The 20,185-nt window shown below is 37.1% G+C and overlaps 1 protein-coding gene across 4 annotated transcripts in view; it reads left to right on the forward strand.

Annotated features, from left to right (window-relative positions):
• The window catches only part of MGAT5 (alpha-1,6-mannosylglycoprotein 6-beta-N-acetylglucosaminyltransferase), a 115,526-nt gene that overhangs the window by 25,737 nt on the left and 69,604 nt on the right, over positions 1-20,185 (forward strand). For 3 of the 4 annotated variants that reach the window (XM_085228765.1, XM_085228768.1, XM_085228766.1), the window contains one exon: positions 16,820-17,208. In XM_085228765.1, the coding sequence (XP_085084891.1) occupies positions 16,971-17,208 (238 nt within the window). In that variant the 5' untranslated portion in view covers positions 16,820-16,970. Of the gene's footprint in view, positions 1-3,439; positions 3,585-16,819; positions 17,209-20,185 lie in introns of all 4 variants that reach the window. The other variant, XM_085228767.1, reaches the window with a different exon arrangement.

Here is a 20,185-nt window from a genome sequence, read left to right on the forward strand (position 1 = left end):
TCCTGGCAATAGTGTATGTTACTGAATTCACTTAGAGTCTGCCAAACATGAGGAAGTTATAGCACTGTTACATCTTTGGGTTTGAGTGACTGACCCACACACACCTTAGCTGAGCTAACTGGTGGCAGAGATTTGCAGTGCCCTTGAAGTATTCTGACCAATCTGGCTGTGGTTTAAATGAACACTGTCCTACAAGTTTAGTCTGACTTAACCTATGAGCCACAACTTTAATTCCATCTGTTACTGTGAGAGTCTTGAAGATGATACCAAAGAAAAAAAGATTACTAAATAAACATACCTTTTCTGGGCATATCTAGTCCTTAGATTGATCAGATTTTCCTGAATATCAAAATTAAGGAGCCCCATCTCAAAAAATGTGGCATGGAAAATGACTTCCCTTGATATCTGTCATGTATGTATTTCCTTTGTTGTCAAATCATTTTCCATTCAGAATGTTATTTGGCATTAGAACTGTTGTTACATTTGTTTGCATTCGAATGTATATATTGACTATGCCAGGAATGTATTTAAGTTCATAACTTAAATATATAGCATATACTATAAAAAAAAAATCTGTATTCAGCTGGAAAACCAATACAATATAAAGAACGTAGCAGTAAACCATGATTTCTTGTTATGAGGACAATAAAGAATATGTAAGACTTAAAATGAGGATTTTCCTACATCTAGGTAGATAAGCAGTAGGTGAAAATGAGTTTTCATTATTGATTCTCAAACCCACAGAAAGGCTTTCTTTTCTTGTGTGTGCTTGAGCTACGCCTGTGATTTAGGTTGACTTTATCACTGTATAATGTACCAAATCATAAAGAAAGTCTCTGATGTTTGTTTTTTTTTTTAGTATTGAAAAGACAGAAAACTCATTCTGGAAAGAAGAAAAAACTGGTGCTGGAAAATTCAGACCTCACTCCTACTGTTCTATAAATTGCTGTTAGTATTCCTGTCTCTGTGTGAGCCCTAGGTCCAGGCTTGTGGTTTAAATTATAAACAGAGATGAGATACTTCTATACAAGAATAAGAGCGCACAGATGGAGATAATCAGAAGTGACTTCATGTGTCGGCATTTTTAGAGGTGCTAAAAGCCCACAGTGCCATGTTGATGAGAGAGCTACAGGTGCAAAGTATTCTCAGACGTATCCTGAGAGGCTGATTTCTAGAAGTTGTTCAGACACCTTCGGAGTCTCATTAGGTGCAGTGGGAATTGTGCTTTTGGATGTATTCAGAAATCTCATAGATGCCTCTTTGAGCATCTATTGAGATTTCTTTAACGCTCCTAATTTTTGCTTTGTTGACAGTTGCCATAATTAACAGGAGTTTTCATAGAAGTTGCCTTATTGTTCTTTGTTAATTATAAGAAATCCTGATGATATGGGCTAAAGAGTAGAAATGGTAAAAACTGTCATGGACAGTACTTTGCATTAAACAAAGAATTTCTGTGGGATTCTTTAACCTCTATGATAAACTAAAATTCAAGCAAAGGACTTTTCTCCCCTCCTATGTTCTACAGGCTCTGTTGTTTGTACCGTTTGATGTGTTCAGATAACTAGAATTTAATTTTCTAGCCATAATCACGTATACGTGACTTGCAGTTTGACTTTCTCAAGAGTGATTAATGAAATTGGGACTCTTCACAATTTTGTTGGGAATTTGATTTAGGTAGTCACACATTCTCCAATAGCACTTCAGCATGAATACAGCTACAAACAGCATTGTCACTAACAGATGGTAGGTGGTAGGATCAACCTGCTTATTGTTTAACCTAATCATTTCCACTCTTTTAGGTGACATTTCATTTCTTACTCATCACTCAAGCTGCCAGTTTTTAAGATTTGAAGTGTAACAGGGGGAGGTGACATACTGGTTAGTTAACTATTCCTACTTGTATCTCTCCCTTGTTTAAATATATGCAGTTTTGTATTGTGTCCCTTAATGTTGTATATTCACTCACAACCTCTGAAGTACTATGTCTTCAGTGATACTATTAGACATCTGAATTCTCCCTCCAGTTTTCACTGGAAACTTAAATCAGTTAAATGGACGATCTTGTTTCATTGGAATTTGTAACAAGCCATATCTCCCTATAAATATTATTATTCCTTTTGTTTGTCTTATTTTTTTTTTCCGTTGATATACATAGGATTACACAATCTGCTGAAACCTAGGTGTTGCTACTCTTCTATGTGGCCTCAATTAGCTTATTTGATTTGCTTTTCTTAAGAAAATGTCACAACAGGCATTTAGTTAACTTACCTTTCCAAACCTGATCTTCTGCAACTCTTTCACCATGTTAAAATGGAACAGTTCAGTGGAGGAGGGAAAATAAGAAATGTACTTTTATGTAAAATAAGTTGAATTCAGTGGATGACTTTTCATAGTTCTGGAACATTAAGCTTAAGAATGAATTATTGTCAAGATTCTCTTGCCATCTCCATCCCCCTTATTCCCCTTTTTATTTTTTAAAGGGGACAATTATCTGTTTTTGTTCTCTGCAAATGGGTTCCTTGGAGCTGGCTGTAGTGTGCAGAGTGTCTTGTTAGTGTTTTTGCTGACACTTCTCTAAGGCTTGCTGGTTTCCATTTTAAATCACTGATGTTTATTCTCTTGCAGTGTTTACAATGTCACTTCAGTTTGCTCATGAAATTTTTTAGGTGTTTGTCCTTCAGTCGCTGCTAATATTAGATCTTCATTATTCTTGGTTCCCACCTTTGTCCTTCAGACTCCTTTTTTCCCCTATTCCCAAAAAAGATTGAAATTTTAACTGAAGTGAGGAAAGGTATCTAAGAGCTGATCTTTTCATTACTATGTAGTCTTAAATGCTTCTGTGCTTTTGTAAAGCACATTTCACAAAAAGTCCTGTATGCTGTTTTTCTAAATGTCTGTGCACTTACAAGAAAATTACTTGTCTCATGTTGTGCATGTTTTTCATAAATACACATAATGGTTTTTCTCCACAAAACTTTTTTCTTAACTGCTGAAAATGGTTCTGTTTGATTGTTGATGGTTGTCATAGAGGTGGCCAGTCTTCAATGGAAAATTGTATGCTTTTTATGGAGTTTTATATCTAGTACATCATATTGCCCAAAAGCTAGATGATGAGATTTACCATTATAAGTTTCTTGGGTTTTGTTTCGTTTTAAGTATATGGTGCTATATGGGATTTTGTCTTTGTTTTGAAAGTATAGGAAAGTCATGTAGTAGTTCTCCCTGTCTCCTTCAAAGACTGGAAGGTCAGTTGAAGTGGAGGAAGATACTTACTACTAGGTTTCTTTCTTCATTGGCATGCAGGAAAATTGAGTTTTCATCCTGTTTGAATTGAAAAACTCGAGCAATCAGGCCATGATGTGATGAAAGCACAGTGAATTTAATACTATGCAACAAACTCTATGTTAGAGCCTAACAAGCCATTCGTTCTTAACTTCAGTGACCTCTGGATTGTAGTCATCAATGACGACAAGCTACTGCAGTCAGTGGAAGCTGCAAGCGTGCTGTGAGCATTAAGTTGATACACTGGAAAGCAACTCTGGTGTTTGGATGGAAGCTTTTCTCTTGGCCTGGCATGAAGCTTTGTGAGTAACAGACCTTACAAACTGAAGCCTTGCTCTTTCAGATGATCTCCAAAATGTTGTTCCATCTCTAAGCCAAGTATTTGGTGGACTGTTTTCTTCTTTTGGAGATTAAAGTTCCAATGCAAAGGGGAAGAAACAAAGGCTGAAGTATTTAAATCATACTCGATAAAGAAAATCTAAAAAATCTGATACACACCAAAATCATTCTGTTCTCTAACGATATGTGCTTCTTGGTATGTGGTTATATAAAAATGAAGAAAGGATGTTATGCAAATCAGTGTTTTTTAGTTTGACACTCACTACGCAGCCACCTGTTAAAACATAACGGTATGGATGAGTCCCAGTACGAGATATGAAAGCTTTGCAGCTTCTGATGTTTGCTAACCTTCAGAAAGCAGATTTTGTTATCAAAGTAGAATTCGAGAGCCTGAAAAAATAAGTGTGTATGAACTTTGAAAGTAGTACATAGGCTGGAAAATTGAGTTGTGCTTGAGCCAGATGGAGACCAGCCAGGTGACTCTTGTAGAAAATTTCACTTCCTTCGTACTTCTGATCTACAAATGTGGACTAAATGTGAGTTTACAAACATTATTTTCATCTGACTTTAGATTTAAAAGTATGAAAAAAGCTTATTGACATTCTTTGCAAGAACACTTGGCTAGTAGCCTACACTCAGTATCAATAAACATACTTCCTAATGCATTGTCAGACCAGTGAGAGGAGTTTGTTCTCAAAATACATGTGGAGTGACTACATGGAAGTTGCTGAAGTCTACTAAGGATATTTAATTGTACCTCATCTGTCATTTGTGGTTAGATATGTGGAAGTACAGTATTTCTTAGTATCTCTGTCTACATGAGTCAGTGCTCAAAACATTTTGAAGACAGTGGCTGTTTTGGAACATGTGAAAGTATTAAAGTTCTGCAAAATTTAAGTTTAAAGGAACTCTGAATTGGTGCTCGGTGATGTTTACCAACTTAAGTCGTTCATGAGATGGTAGATGTTGGTTCCTCCCTTAGCACAGACCCATAGTGTCTTGTGCAAAGCTAGCGTTGTGTCTTGTCTCTAATGACTATGGAGAGCTGTAGAACTGATCACACATGTGAATGTATGCACATGTAATGGGATACTTCTTTTTGTTGCGCTATGGGCAAGACCCTTATAGTGTACGTTGATACAAGTGTTTGGAGTGCTTAGAGATCTGACTGTAGAGATATATTTTTTTGAGGTTGATGTATCAGTAAGGGTAGCAATAATAGTGAGGAATAGTATCTGAGGGGGTTTCCACTTATCTTGGAGAATTTATTGAAGAAATATCATAAAACGGGAAGTCTAATCACTGGCTGCAGGTTTCTCATAAAGGAAAAACCCAACTTGTTCCTCACTCAGGGTGAAAGCTCTGCCGCTTCTAAGAATACCAGGAAATGCCAAAAACTCCTTGACAAACAGTTTTCCTCAATTGATGTTTACAGTCCAATTTGTATATGAGAATTTATTAGTTTATTAGGCCAAGTGTGGCTTGGCCATGAAAACTCACTTTTATCTGTTGACATATCAATCATAATGTTGATTTAATAGTATTTACTGTTCTTTATCTGGTGGTTTTTTTTCAGTCTTTCGTGACCTGGTGTGTTCAGCCATTCAGTTAGTTAAGCCCTTGTCTTTTCAGGATAATTTTCTAGCATCTTGTTGTCTGTCCAATGTGTGTTTTGTTAACTCTACCTTGGGATTGCATTGAATTTTTTTCTTTTTACCTCAAGTCTTCATTTGGTGCATTTGTTTTCTTTCTCACCTTTTAATTTCTTGATTAACTTAACGCTTCTGTCTTTCTGTTATAGTGATTTTTTTTCTCAGGTTTTCAAGTTTTTCCCCCTCTTTCTTACAGTTGTTTTCTCTACAACTTCCTTCCCATATCTGTTATTCTGTAAGTACATAAATTGCAATGTGGATGAATTACTGGTTGTTTTTTTTTTTTTTTTTTTTTTTCAAATTCTTACCCATAATTAGAAGATCTCAGCTTTATTTTTCCTATCGGATCATGTTATTTATCTTTAACCTGTTATACCTAAAATGTGAATACAAAATTGCTGCCTCTTTCATTTTTCTAGTTTAATTTCCCAATGAAGCAAGTCATCTAATTTTGTCCTTCACAAGTTCAGAATGCAGTGGTTAATGGATAGCATGTGATCTGAGCAGCTTTAGCATGTTACTGTGCTGCAGGAATTCCAGCAACCCTTTCTGATATAGTTACATTCATTCAAACTTAAGCTAAATTCTGGCATATTCTGACTTAGTAAATCTGCAGCTCTGTGCCATTCTATAACAAAAACACTTGTAAAGGAAATGTAGCTTTTCGTATACCTATTCGGTCATTAAAATTTCTGTTTTGTTTCTCGAGAGGGTAACTGCAGGCAATTGAATTATGTTTGTGTTTCTTTTTTTCTGGTCATTTCTGTGGTGAGTTTGGTAGGTCAGGATAGTATGGGGTGTTCCCAAACATTGCTTTGAATGTGAACTGCTCTTTGAAGTGAATTGTAACCTTGCTAGTAACACTTCAACTTGTATTGCAGGGTACCTTGGAGATCACAAACTGGATTCCCTTTCAATTAAAACATTCCAGGAATGCAGGAAATGTTCTCAGACTGTTGGCATTTAGTCAGTAAGGTGGACTAGATACAATGCACAGCACTGTCCCCTGCTATTAATATGCACACCCCGTACATCCCTGAGCTGAAATGCCTGTGGTGTGAACGTCAGGTCCTCAAAGCCTATCGTTTTGTTTTGCTGTTCTGTTGTGTTGCATGCTGACATAAACAGAGATTTTGAGACCTAAGGTGTGATTTTCTGTCTGGTAAAGGCAGGCTTCAGACTTCACTTCATGGTTCATTTAAGGATAACTTCAGCAAGGAAATAGCTTGTGTAAGTTCTAGCTGCATCCTTCAAGAAGGGAAAGCAAATCCATGACAACTCTGAAATTAAAGCATTTGATGTTGTAAATAATTAAATTTGCCAAGATATTAACATTTACTTTGGAGCTGCACTGCAGAAGGAGTAAAGGTTTGCTTTTAGCACTGAAAATGAAGCTACTTTTGCTAACAAACCTTGAATGAGAGTATTGCCTTAACAAAATGTACTTTGCAAAAGAATGCATTTCCACCAATTTAGTTGATTTACAAAAGGCATGGAGTCATTGAAGAAGGTGGATTAGAACCAACAGGCTTTTTTAAGCTTTCTTTGGTGCAGGTAGACTAGAGCTATCGAGAGGACCTTCGGAGTGAGAGAGGCTGAAGAAAAGGTGCATTGTTGTTAATGACAGGGTATAAGCAATGAGGAGAGCTTTTTGGGTTCTTCAGCTGTCCTTCAGTACTAGCAGGTTATTGAACTGTTATGTCACGTAGAATATCAGCTCAGGACTTTTTCATATTATTTCCTGGATTTGGGGGCAATGTGTGTGTGTCTTCTCTCTCCTCCTTGGAATTTGAGAGCAACAATATGGTATTACTGATTCACTTTCCTTATGCTGCTGCTTCTGGCTGTATTCTGCATTTCTAGCTTTTTTTCTTTTTTTTCTTCTTCATTTAGTTTTGCAAGGGGCCACAGCTGAAGTAGAGCTATTCCTCAGTTTGCCAGTACAAGCTGTTCTACAGCTGTCAAGGGATGTTGGAAAAAGAGAGGCTGTTTTCCACCTACTCAAAATAGTTTATAAGTTTTGTGCCCTACAGTATACTAAGTACAGCTCAGACTTCTGTAAAGGAAGCTTGTATACTTTATTAAATCCTGCAGAGAACTGAAAAGCTGACTGCCTTCTACCTGCATCCATCGTGGCTATAAAATATTCCATGTAGCAAGTGAGAATGGTGCCACGTTTAGTGTCGTGCTGCTGGCTTTCCTCTGAAAATACTTCTGTGGTTGTGGCCATATCATTCATAGCAGATTGTGAAAATTGTCTGCAGGGAGAAATCGTTCTGTTTTAAAGGATTGTATCATTACTATCCATAACTGGCTGGACAGCTGAGATCTGCATATGTAGTGAAGGTTTTGTCTAATTTCATTCAGCACTTACCCAGAGACCTGATTCCCCTCAGGTGTTTTCTCCTCCAAAAGCACAGGCTCAGCATTGATTTCAAGCAGTACTATTGCTCTAAAGATCTGTCTCATGCGACTGCAGGTTTCTAATTGGGCTTCTTGAATGTGTAGAGAACTACGTATACATCCCTCTAAGCATTTTGGTGGTGGGAATGCTGTTTTAGTGGCACGAGGTTGTTACAGTTTAACAAAAATACCAGCTCTGCAGCTCTGGTGCTGCTGCTGATTCAGTAAAACTGTAGTAACTCATCAGCTAGAATGGGTTTGATTGTCTTTAGATGTAATACACTTTTTTTTTGCATTGCTGTTGTTTCTTATTTCTCTTTATAAGTAATAGTAGCAACTTTCATTTCAGTGAAAGTGCTCATCTAATTGCATCAATGGTTGGTAAATACCAATGTTTGTAAACAAGATTTATTCAGGAGACACAAGATATGTGTTCAGATGTTTTGCTGTCTTTCTTTCAAATTAGATGTGAAACGAATTGCAATCTCACCCTTTCTGATAATAAAGAAAACATCTTAAATACAGAAACTAGAGCAATGGAATAAAATAGCACTGTTATTTTGAAATGGGTGACTGTTGAAATTTTAGTTCCAGTAAATACTCTGCTTTGGAGATGCAGCTTGTATTTTCAACCATTTGTCTAGCCACCTAAATTGGATTGTATTCCAGAAGCTTGCCAAGAACAAATTTGTAGGAAGAAATGTTATACTTTGACCCAGGTTCAACATGTTCTAAAGCAACTAGAAATAAATATTTCTTAAAACTTCATTTAATGTTCAGCTTAGATAGTTTGGGTTGTTTTCCTCCTATTATATGGTATACTCTTACTTAATAACATATACTTGCAAATTTATTCTTTTTATTGTTACTCAACTCTCCTGTCTTCTGTTGTTGTGACCTTTATGGAAAATTTGGATGTAGAAACCTGCAAATCTATTGAAACCCAATTTATTGAGAATTTCTTTTTTGTTTTAATTATCTGCCATTCCCAGCAAAGTCCAAGAAATTCAAGTAAGTTAATTTTGTTACACAGATGTACTTAAATACTTAAATGTCTTCTGTTCTTCACAAACTTTTCCTGTAAGATGTAATGAGTGTTTTGAACATGAACATGTTTGGATCTTTCCTTAAATCCTGTACTATATTTTCAGTTGTCTAAAGACTACATTACATTTAGTGTGTTGAAGATCATGTTGACAAGAGATGGTCGTTAGGCATCCACATGATGAGAGCTTTCTTGTTAAATACAAAGCACTTCTTGACTTTCCTCTGGACAGGGCTGCTGTTGAGAGCTGCTTGTTTTTCTCTTGGACAGACTGCAAGATGTGATGTAACAGGCTGAGTTGTGGTTAACAGCAGTGAGTGAGTCTGAAGTATCTGCTTCATGAAATGAGCTAACAGATTCAATTTTTATATAATAAACATTTCTTCTCAGAGTGCTAAGTGATTTGGTCGCTTGGATTGTAAGCTGAAGTCAATTCTATTTTTTCATTAAAAATATTTTCTGAATAAGTTCAAAGCAATTTTCCTTAACTCTCAGTAGTTACAGTAGTTGTAGTGTGTCCTAAGGAGATAGAATTCCCTGAAACCAAGTTGCACACGTAGGATTGCTATGTAACACTGAAAGGCTTTTTGTTCATAACTGGAAAAAAGTTCTAAAAAGTATGAAACTATGCTTCTTAGCAAGTGCCAGAGCTGTGCCTTTCAACGGTCAAACACCAAATGTAAAATTGAGAATGACTTAAGGTGGTGTCATATATTAGGCTTAGAGATGGATGTCACATTTGTGTAGATGTGAGGAGAGGAGGAGAAAAAGGTTATGTACTTGTGTCCACATCAAAAAACTTCTTATCCATGCTATCTACTTTTTAGTTTATCTAAATTAATGAAGTATGTTAAGATTTGTTTGTACAAGGGACTCTTGCAGGTGTGAAAATCACTTGTGTACTTCTTTTGCTGGGTTTGGGGATCTCTTCTAAGTCTTAGGATGGACTGGGGCTTTCAGTCTATTTTTTAACTTTCTTTCTTGCAAAATATAATGAAAAACAACTTTCCTAATCTCTTGATCACCATGATGACATGCTGAAACATCCTTTTTCAGTGCAAAAAAGCAGCTTGTGGAATCCTTTAATGCAATGAGAAGAAATGTTAGTAATTTACCTTACAATTTGCCCATAAATAGCTGTAAAAATTCCAGTTTCTTTCATTTATTCAAAGTCAGGAATATTTCTGTTGCTTTAAAGTTGGAGAGAGTCTTCCTATTCCTAATCCTAAAATTAGTCCAGTTTTTTAATCTCTAAGCACTGTTATTAAAAGATCAAGATAGTTTATGATTATGTCCTTAAATGCTTTGTCTGGAGTGATTTTAATCCATAAGGATTATTTGAATCATAAGAACTTCATAAGAATTTTTCCTTTTAGGTTTTCCTTTTAATCCATATGAGTTAAAAACAATGAGATCATACAAAATTTCTTGTCTTATTCTTTCTCCCTATAAAATCTTCAGTTGTGAGCTTCTTCGATATTAATGTTGGAGAACTCTTGAGCTCTAGGTCTGCTGCCTGAGCAGTATTTTTTCATTGTCTTGTTTGTCAGCTGTATTTTGATGTAGTTGTTTTCATTCTACCTCAGTCATCCACTCTCTCCGTGCTCCAGAATTGTCTGATTGATATCACAGAATCACAGAATGGCCAGGATTGGAAGGGACCTCAAGGATCATGAATCTCCAATCCCCCTGATACGCATCTTCACTTGAAACTTAGTGTACTCCCATCTATTAAAACCTTGTTATGAATTCTTTAAAGAAAGTCCAGTAAAATGTTTAATTAAAGCAGAACATGAAGGTTGGAGATGCAATTTTTTTCCAAATGTTTTATATTAAATCATTTAAGCTGTATAAAACACCTGTAGAGTTTGTGAGTTCCAAAAGGGTTTTGGGTAGAAAAATGGAGAATGGTATTTAGCAGTGAGAGCTCAGCGTGAAAAAGTAAGGAATAACATTTGTGGCACTGCTTGGTGGCTGTAGAGTGATCCTTTTGCTTTGAGGGGAAAAAGCAGACTTTTCTTGCATCCTGGGTGCAGTGTTGTGTATCCTTTCCTTGTCTCTTAGTTCTGGCTGACAAGGTGTTTGCAGGGAGGTTTGCCACTGTAATCACTTTGCGTAACTTAATTTTTTTTTCTCTTCCCTTCCTGAAATATCAGGGTAAGCAAACAAAAGGGGGAAAAAAATACAATTTAACTTCTGTAGGACTAAACTGTGGAAAATTATGTGCTTGGTAGAAAATTGGAAACATCTTGGAGTGCTCTGTAAAATCACAGACCCACATGGGGAAATGCTTGTTGAGCTGCCACCCAAACTGTTTCTATGTGGAGAAATTTATTTTTGAAAGTGAAGGCGAGCTGTTTGCTCGAGATGAAAATTTACTTTTTTTATGACATCTTATCAGAGGCTTCTTTTCTCTCCTTCCACTTTCATCCCACCGCCTCCTGCCAATTTCTACTACACGCACACACACAAAAGCAAACATGTCCCTGCAGCCTAAAAAAACAAACACAGTATTTATGCTTTTACTCTCCCTCAGTCCATCTGGTCTGCTTTCACTGTTGTGACCCAGTGTTGTTCTGGTTTTCTCACTTCATGGTATTGCATCCCAAGTTGCCACTTCAGAACAGTACGTGGTAGCATTTCAGCTGTAAGTGGGGGGGCTGAGAGAAAAGAAGCAGTGACATCTGTCAGCTAAAGGAAAAGAACTCGTTGGCAGAAACATTGCTGAAAATAAAGTTAAGCAGTAGAAGGAAGAACAGAACGAAAGCTCCGTAATTCAGACAAGGAAATGTTTTTCTGCATTATTTTATATAGTAAGGAACGTCCGTTTCAGAATGTACAGTTGCACAAATATTTATGCATGCTTTTGCTACTAGACAAGGCTGGTACGACTGCATGATTTTTTTTCAGCTGCTTCTCCTTCCTCAGTAGCTGGGCTTGGAAACTGTCTTTGAGGTGTGCATGGAATGTGTTACAGGACTGATCACAACTAAGTGTTGAGAGCTTATGTTGAGACTGATGAAAATCTTTTGAGATGGCTTAATATCTGTGGACCCTCATATACATACAGTTGAATTAACAACTGAAATAAATTCTGATTAGTTGTTGAAATCAGGGGACTAACTCTGATCTGACCACATATTTCCTCACTTCAGAGTAACCAGGTGTGGAAAGAGCTGGATTTACTGTCTGCCCCGTGCTTTTTGCATTTAAGATGATCAGTGACTAAAATGGCAGTGAAGCTGATTCTGAACCTTCAACACAGCAGTTAAGGGCATTAGGTTTTGATTAGATATGTGTGTGGTTTTATGCTATCAAAGGGTATTTCCTGAGTTTGTTTTGTTGACATGTCAGTACTGGAGTCCAAGTGTACGTGATATGATCAAATCAGAAGTTGTGTTCAAATGTAAGCATTCTTATCAGAAACCTGGCTCGTTTCTTGTTCTCTTATGATTTTTTTTCTGGTCTTTTTTGATCATAGCACATGACTGTTACATGCAGTAAGTAGTAATATATCGCATTATTAATGCTGTATCTTGAAAGAAGGAAAGGTGGATTCAGCTTCCAACACCAGTAAAGAAACTTGCCATCTTGCACTAAGTAAAGCAGAGGAAAGTGTGCAGACTTTGGTAACGGTTGTGCTGGCTGAGAACACAGACTGGCCAGCATGGCTGGAACATCTGCTGGAATGCTCCCTCAGGAACAGAAAGCCTCACTACCAGGAAATCCATTAATTTGCATTCAGTTGGGATATAGTGCACATCTGTTTAGGCAATGGAGCTGAAGGAGGAGATGAGTTAACATTAGCCTGGAAATTTAGTGTATGTGTATGTTGGAGCCTGTCTGTTTTAAACTATTAAAGCCTAGCAATCCCTGTTGCACTCAGTTCTCCTAGAAAGGAGGTTTTAGAGGGTTGCCTGTCTCTTAAGATGTATTACATCTGCTTCTGCACGAAGCATGACTCCTGGCATGTCATAGCAGAGGAGCGTGAGGATGTGGCAAGTGTTTTCACTCACCACTATTTTCTGGCTGTGGCTCTGGTGTGCTGGCAGAGCGCTGAATTGGTGCTTGGATTGCCATTAACTGCTAGATTAATGTATCTGCTGTAGGAGTGGAGGAAACTCACATCTTGATGTTTGTCCTCTGTTAGCCTGTTAGGAGTTGTTCTACAGTATCAGATGGTTGCAAGCAGAAGTGCAGCATGGCCTCTTCAGCAAACAGTCTGGAAAACAGATCAATGTTTGCATTAGGATCCTAATGTGTGGGTTTTCTAAGAGAACCTCTTGGAGTTGGCTGTGATGCAGTAGCGCAATTTGTCAGTTAGGCGTGGTGGTGTGATGTTGGGGCTGAGTGCGTGTTTATGCATGCATGTGGGTAAGAGGAGAATTAGAAGTAAGGAGAATTAAAGATTGCTGGTTAAGAAGACTGGGAAACTTGCTTTCTACAGATTTAAAAAGTTGAAGACAACTTCACCAGACTGATACTTGCTAACAATACATACGCTATTATTTATCTCTTACTCATTCCTCATCACTGTCACTGCAATTCACCGCACTTAATTTGTACCAATCTCTATGTAAGTAACTGATGAGCACGCAGCACTGCAGAGCTGATGCTGTGTGTTAAGCACTGCGAGCTGCATCCTGTGATGGCAAGACCTTTGTGTCTGTGGGTGCTTCCTAGCCCTGGGTCCTGTGATGCTGCCGAGGGGTGGCTCCAGGTGGCCATTTCAGCCTTGCAGTTGGTGGAAGGCCTGAGGTCTTTTCCTCGCAGCAGCAGTGTTGTTTTCACTGAGCCACTTGGTACAGAAATGCTTATATACTGTTTACTAGTCATGCAATATGACTGTGCTCATGTTTGAGCTCATAACAAATTAATAATAAATAATGTTTATCTGCTGCTACTTTTATACTGCTGCTTTGGCTACGAACAATTAAGGTTTTATAGCTGTGGAGATGTTGATGAACAGTGTGGAATTTCCCCTGGAATCTTAGCTGAGGATAGTGCAGTTCCAGGGCATTCCTTACATAGCTATAGATTGAACAGAGAGCTTTAATCTTTCTATAGGTACATACTGCAGAGACTTTACTACTAATCTTCTAGCTGTACTGTAGATGAACATCAAAATCTGTTCACATGAACATTAACAGTTTGTACTGTATTCTAAGCCTTCAAACAAACAAAACAAACTCACCTGTAACACTAAGGCTGAGAATGCTGAGAAATGTGTGGTTTGCGACTCTGATACACAGGGTCACTTTGGTATTAGTTTCCTGATATCCTAACCAGTATGAGGAGTTTTGGGTTATGATAATGTAGGAATGGTAATATTATCCTCTCTAACTGATGAATTGTCCAGCTGTTGAACAGTGGCTTATTAAATATAGACTAGGGAAAAAGAAAGTGCTTTAATGAAACCGAAATACTAAAAATACTAAGATTATTGAAACTTTTATACCTATGTAGAATGGGTATAATGTTAGCCCTTTATTCCAAAGAAACGTGCTAACTGTGACTGTTACAGGCAGTGGCAGTTCTATTTTGAGTTATGTTTATTGCAATAGGTGGAACTCATCTGTTTAAAAGAGAAAATAAAGTGTATCTGAAATAAGGAAAAAATGTGTACTGATTTGGTTATGATGAGATTTTGAATGGTTGGAGTTGAATTTAAAGAAGAACAAAACAAAACTCATCTTTTATTCAAGTGTGGGATTTTTATCTTGTATATCTTTCATTTTCACCTTGTTTTTCTCACTTGACTTTTAGTTTTGGTACATTAGGTGTTGTCAGAAAATCAGGATGAATCACCTTCCTACCATTTTCACAAAAAACTGAACAACTAGGACGTATCTAGAGAGGTGCTGGAATTGTTTCAAGAGTTATCTTAGAGTGAGACCACCTCTTTCCAAAGCTTTAAAAAGAAAAAAGAAAGAAGTCTGTTACACTTCAGAGGCACATACAGATACGTTTCCATAAGAGCTGATTTCTTTTTTCTTTTATGACTCAAAGTAGTGGGAGCCATTCTTCCCTTTGCTAGAGTATCTTGATTCTTTCTCATGGAAAAACTTCAATATTTCCTGACTACCTTCTTATTTTTTTGAATGTATTTAAGATTCTTTTCCTGTTGATGAACAAAATAGAAAAGTTAACAGCTTTATTTATGTAGAGAATGCTTATAAGGTTAGACGTGCACCAGATAAAAAATGATCCTTGCAGTTTTTGAATTGCTGTTTTTAGTATTAACTGTGTTTTCTCCTAAACTAATTACAAAAAACTTGTTAGCACATGTCTGCTGGTAGGTTTGCTTTCTTGTTCAGTGTCTTCATCCTCATGTAAAATTGATAATGGGGGATAAGAAATACTGGGTGTTTTAACTACAAGTCCTTCTGCTATGGAGTACACTGTCAGTTCTTTTGTGAAACCAAGTCACCGAGGGAATTATGTTGGATATTTCAGATTTCTTTTTGAAATTGCGATGTTGTTTTAATCATCCATCCTTTTTTTTTTCACATCAGATGTTGCAAACAAAATTGTACAGCATTCAGTTTTTAGTAAAATGATAATATTATACTTTGCAGTCAGCCCAAGAGTGTCCCTAGACAATAGTGAAGTGAGCTGCAACAAGTGAAGTTCGTGTTGTCTTGGGAAATTGACTTATGTTTATGGAAAGCAGTTTTAATCTTTTGTAATATTTTTCAGTGAAGTTTCAATTTTTCTTTGCCATTCTTCCTAAGCAACAGATGGCTGCAGATTGTTCTTTTAGCAGCATAAATGCATGCTACAGTTACTTTCTGTTCTGCTTTTAGTTTTCTGCCTAATGCAATTATTTTGGCAATCAGTAGTAATCAGTAATGCTACGTGCACCCACAAGTTGTGTTGGAAGTTGAGTAGTCCAAAGGCATTTCTGTCCTATTGCAGAACTGTTGGTCGAACTGAAAGGGGAAGATCTAAAGGGAATTTTACCAGAGTACTGCCAGCAGGCATCTGTGTAATTATCCTATTAAAACAAAGTAACATCTGCATTAGCTGTGCATGTGCAGAATGGGAGAGAACATCATATTTTCTAATCCTGTCTGGGAGCATTAGGAAGTTAAAAGGATCACATTTTACCAAATCTGTGTTTTATAACATGATAGGTTACACTTAATTACCTTTGAATTACCTTTCTTCTGTTGTAGGGTTTTATGCTAAAGACACTGCCTCCAGCCCTCATCGCAGAGCTTTTCTTGCCTTTGAATACTTTATGCCAGTTTTTATCTTCGAGTTTACAGTGAGAAGATGGTCCTACTATTTCTCTTGAAGGCAGCTAGCCAAGTCTTTTTCCATAGTGTGGGAAAAGCACTGAGAATATTAATTTTAGATACAAAAGATGTGTTGTAGCATTCAGAAGTAATACGTGTTTTGAATTTAGCCGTAAAGTGCAGACTCATTGGATTACGTTTTATGAATAAGGAGTAACGATGCATGGCAGAGGCCACACAAGAGCAAGAAGAGATTATTCCAGCCTTCTGACTACTTGCAGTGTAAGCCAGCAGAGCGTATTGGTTTAAATAATGTAGACTTTTTTTCTTTTTTTTTTTTTTTTCTCGCTCTTTACCCCTGAGGGAGTCTGATTTCCTGATCATCTATCTAGCCATATGCCATAGCTCTTGCCAGGATCTCCTAACAGTGTCATTGCCAGCTAAAATTACTTGTTTTCTGAGAACTGAATTACATTAAGAATCGTCTTAAATTGCTGCATTGGCAACATCACAAAGTTTTGTGTGCACACAGGAAAAATAAAAATACGTTGAAGCAACCTTGTCTTGAAATTTAGATTGGAAACAGTTTCAAGCATTGAACTTGATCCAGATATTGAGAGGTGTTCTACACCTGCTCAGGCACATCACTTTTTTCTTTGTTCTGTTTCCAGTGTTTTTCTTAGTTTGTTTGTGCTCTGAGTAACACAGCACAATATTGATGCATACAAATCAAACAGTTGGAAAAAAGCATATTGTCTACATCTTTTAGTACTAGTTATGGTAAAGACTTACTGTAGCTCATAAAAATTTCTAGTATTTTGTGCTAACTTTGCTACTTTTCTTTCCTCTTGCAACAGGATGGAGCTGAAATACAGATATATGTTGACTAAGGAGTCGGAATAAGACTGAGTCCTGCTCTGTGATCTGCATATACTTGGACCATGAACTTGCTCTTTGGCTTCGTGCTTTAGGAACCTTTTTACTAACTGTGAGAAGCTGTTGGGAATCATGGCATTCTCTCCATGGAAGCTGTCCTCTCAGAAACTTGGCTTTTTTCTGGTGACTTTTGGTTTTATTTGGGGAATGATGCTTCTGCATTTCACTATTCAGCAGCAAACACAACACGAAAGCAGTTCAGTCCTGCGTGAACAAATTTTGGATCTCAGCAAAAGATATATCAAAGCATTAGCTGAAGAAAATAAAAATGTGGTTGATGGACCTTATGTTGGAACAGTGACAGCATACGGTAAGTGTGTGTTCTAGATTACATGATAATCTGATCAAGGGCTTTTCTAAGATGTCCAAACATTGTACTTTGTAATGCTGCTCAATTGACAGTATTTCATACTGCAGGTTTTCTGCACAGATGGAGAAGAACATTTTTTGCTTGTAAGTTATGAAATGGGACAAAATTTAAATTTTCAGTCACTTGGAAATGAAATTATCTGCTTTTTTTTTTTTTTCCCTACATCTGTCTAGTAGCCATATATGTTATGCCTCAAGTTACGTGTTAGAACTTGATTTTAAAAAATGTGTGGTTTTGCTGTTAGGGAGAACCTTAGGAGACTTTTCAGTTGGCATGTCAGAGTTGCAAGAAATTCCTTGTACAAGAATATCTTGTTTTAGTGATGAAGTGGAGACCTGCTCTGTTTATCTTCTCTTTTCCATTGCACATTTATGTCCAGTCAATTTCCCTAACATTTAAGCTTATGTATGTGTCCTAAGGTTAAATTTAAGCTTAAATATATCATATTTACCTCAGAGTAAAGAATATTCTTTTCATGAATTTCGATGCTGTGTCTGATAGTTTGTAGGACTTCCTGTCATCCATTTCATACAAGATGGCACTTAAGTTTGTGTGTGTGTATGTATGAAGCAAAGCATATAAAAGCGAATGAAGCATTTTTAGAAAACAATAAGAAAACAAAAATGTAATCTAATATTACGTGAGGTGTAGTTTCTTTCTAATCTGATAGAATCACATCATACACCTTTTTAGCTATTTCTAAGCTCACTTTCTTTCCTACTTACCTGTGCACTTTTAGACTATTGGCTAATTAATAAAAAAATCAGTCATCTAGATTTGTTTTCTTTTAAAGTTGTCCTAATATTCTGCTATCAAAAATCAGGTTTTTTGTAGGATTTGAAAATAATGATGGTTAGGATGCAACAGACCATATTTGCACCATTTTCTGTCATTTTCTCTTTATACTCATTTCTCTTTGGTGAAATGAAAATATTATATTATTAATATATTAATGAAAATATTGTACTGGACGTCTTCTCATTTCTGCTACCACTTCTTCCCCTGAAAAGAACAAAAGAATGTTGGAGTTTATGAAAAGGTCCTTGCCTGCAAGGCTGAGAGTATCTTCTGTAACATAGCTAACAATTACATTGCTTTGTTGATTAAATTTAACAGGGAGTCCCTGTTCTTCAGTTCTTCAATAACTTCTACTGATGTGTGTTTGCACTTTAAACTATATTGGTATCATAATTTTACAGAGCAGTGCAAGCTAAATAGAGTGGCTCTAGATAAATATTTGGACTGAAGTCTTCCCAGCAAGTAGAGGTTCTTTAAGGCTTTCACAAACTCACAAAATGTTTGAGATTAGCAGGGATCTCTGGGCCCATCTTCTCCAACCTCTGCCCCAGCATCTGGAGGGGATATCCAGGACTGCATCCAGGTAGCTTTTGAAGATCTCCAAGGAGGAGACTGCATAACCTAGTGCAGTCAGTGCTTTGTTATCCACACAGCACAGAAATGCTTTCTGATGCCTAGATGAAACCTTTTGTGTTCCAGTTTGTGCACACTGCCTCTTATCCTGGCCCTGGACACCTCTGAAAATAGATTTCTCTGTCCTCTTTGCAACCTCGCTCAGTTATTTGTACACTGTGATAAAGTCTCCCTGATCCTCTGCTTCTTCAGGGTGAACAGTCCTCCCGGTTCTCTCAGAGATGCTCCTGTCCAGTGATCACTTGCTGGTGCTCTGCTGAACTTTCACCAGGAGTTCCAGGTCTCTGCTGTACTGAGGAGCACTCTGTATGTGGCTTCACCAATGCTGAGTAGAAGGAAATGTGCACCTCTCTTGACCAGCTGGTGAATTGTTTGCATAGGCTTTAAAAACCCTCTATCTGCTATTTAACAATTATCAGTGTCCCATTATCTTGTAAGAGTGGTTGATGAAGAAAAAAATTAAAAACAAAAAACTTCATCTTTCTCCTGTAGTTGAAGGGTAACTGCATTAATCTGTGCCCTGGCGAGGCCTGAGTGTACAGAATATCCTTAATCTGAATTCTCCCTACAATTTTTGGCCTATGACTTTTGTTTCCTGTTCTAAAGCCTGCTGTGGAACAAGTTGAATTGCTGCCAAACAATGGTCAAGTTCCCCAGGAGAAGCTATTGGCATTTGAAGGTGCATGAAAAAACTAAAATTTTTGTAAGTTAAAGCTAAATTTTGCATGAAAAATTCGAGGTCTATGAATAAAAAGAATGTTTACTTTAAAGACGAGTTTAGGCAAGTTTTTTCAAATTAAACTGTTCTTAAGGATGTAAAGTCGTGTAAAAATGCAGTGGGAAAAATGCTATGATGAGTGGATGGCACTGGATTAAATAATACTGTATTAAAGTGAGTAGTATAGCCAGCTAGTCACTCCTTGGCACACCAAATGATTTGTTGATAGCAAATTATCAGATTAGTTGTTTAGGAATAAACACGTTACTGCCTCATGCTAATGGTAATGGGTAGAAGCTGCTTCATTATTCTATGACAGCTGCTCTTACAGAGTCACAGAGTGACTTGGGCTAGAAAGAAGGACCTCAAAGATCATCTGGGTTCAAGGCTCCCCCTCCCTCACGCAGGATTGCCAACCAAAATAGCCCTGGCTAGGTCTGAGTGTACAGGATATGCTCTTGAATTTTAGCCTTTTATTTTTTTAATCTTATCCTCTGATTGCTATTAGTGAGCACAGTCATGATTCCTGTTTTCAAGAGTAAGTACTAAGTTTGCTTGCTTTGGCTGCTCTTATCCACTCAAAGGTTGTTCAGTCATTCATTACTTTGGATTGCACAGCTTCTTTGCTTTCTCATTTTTCTTTCTACTTTATATTGGCCTGTCAGATCAGTGGATCAAACACGTTCTTTAAAAAAGTTTTACTTCAGATATACACAATAAGTATTAGATTTTCATAGTAGTAAACAGTTGTTTTGCAGAAATTATTTT

Source organism: Meleagris gallopavo, chromosome 7 (assembly GCF_905368555.1).
Source record: "Meleagris gallopavo chromosome 7, MGAL_WU_HG_1.1, whole genome shotgun sequence".
NCBI classification, from domain to species: domain Eukaryota; kingdom Metazoa; phylum Chordata; class Aves; order Galliformes; family Phasianidae; genus Meleagris; species Meleagris gallopavo.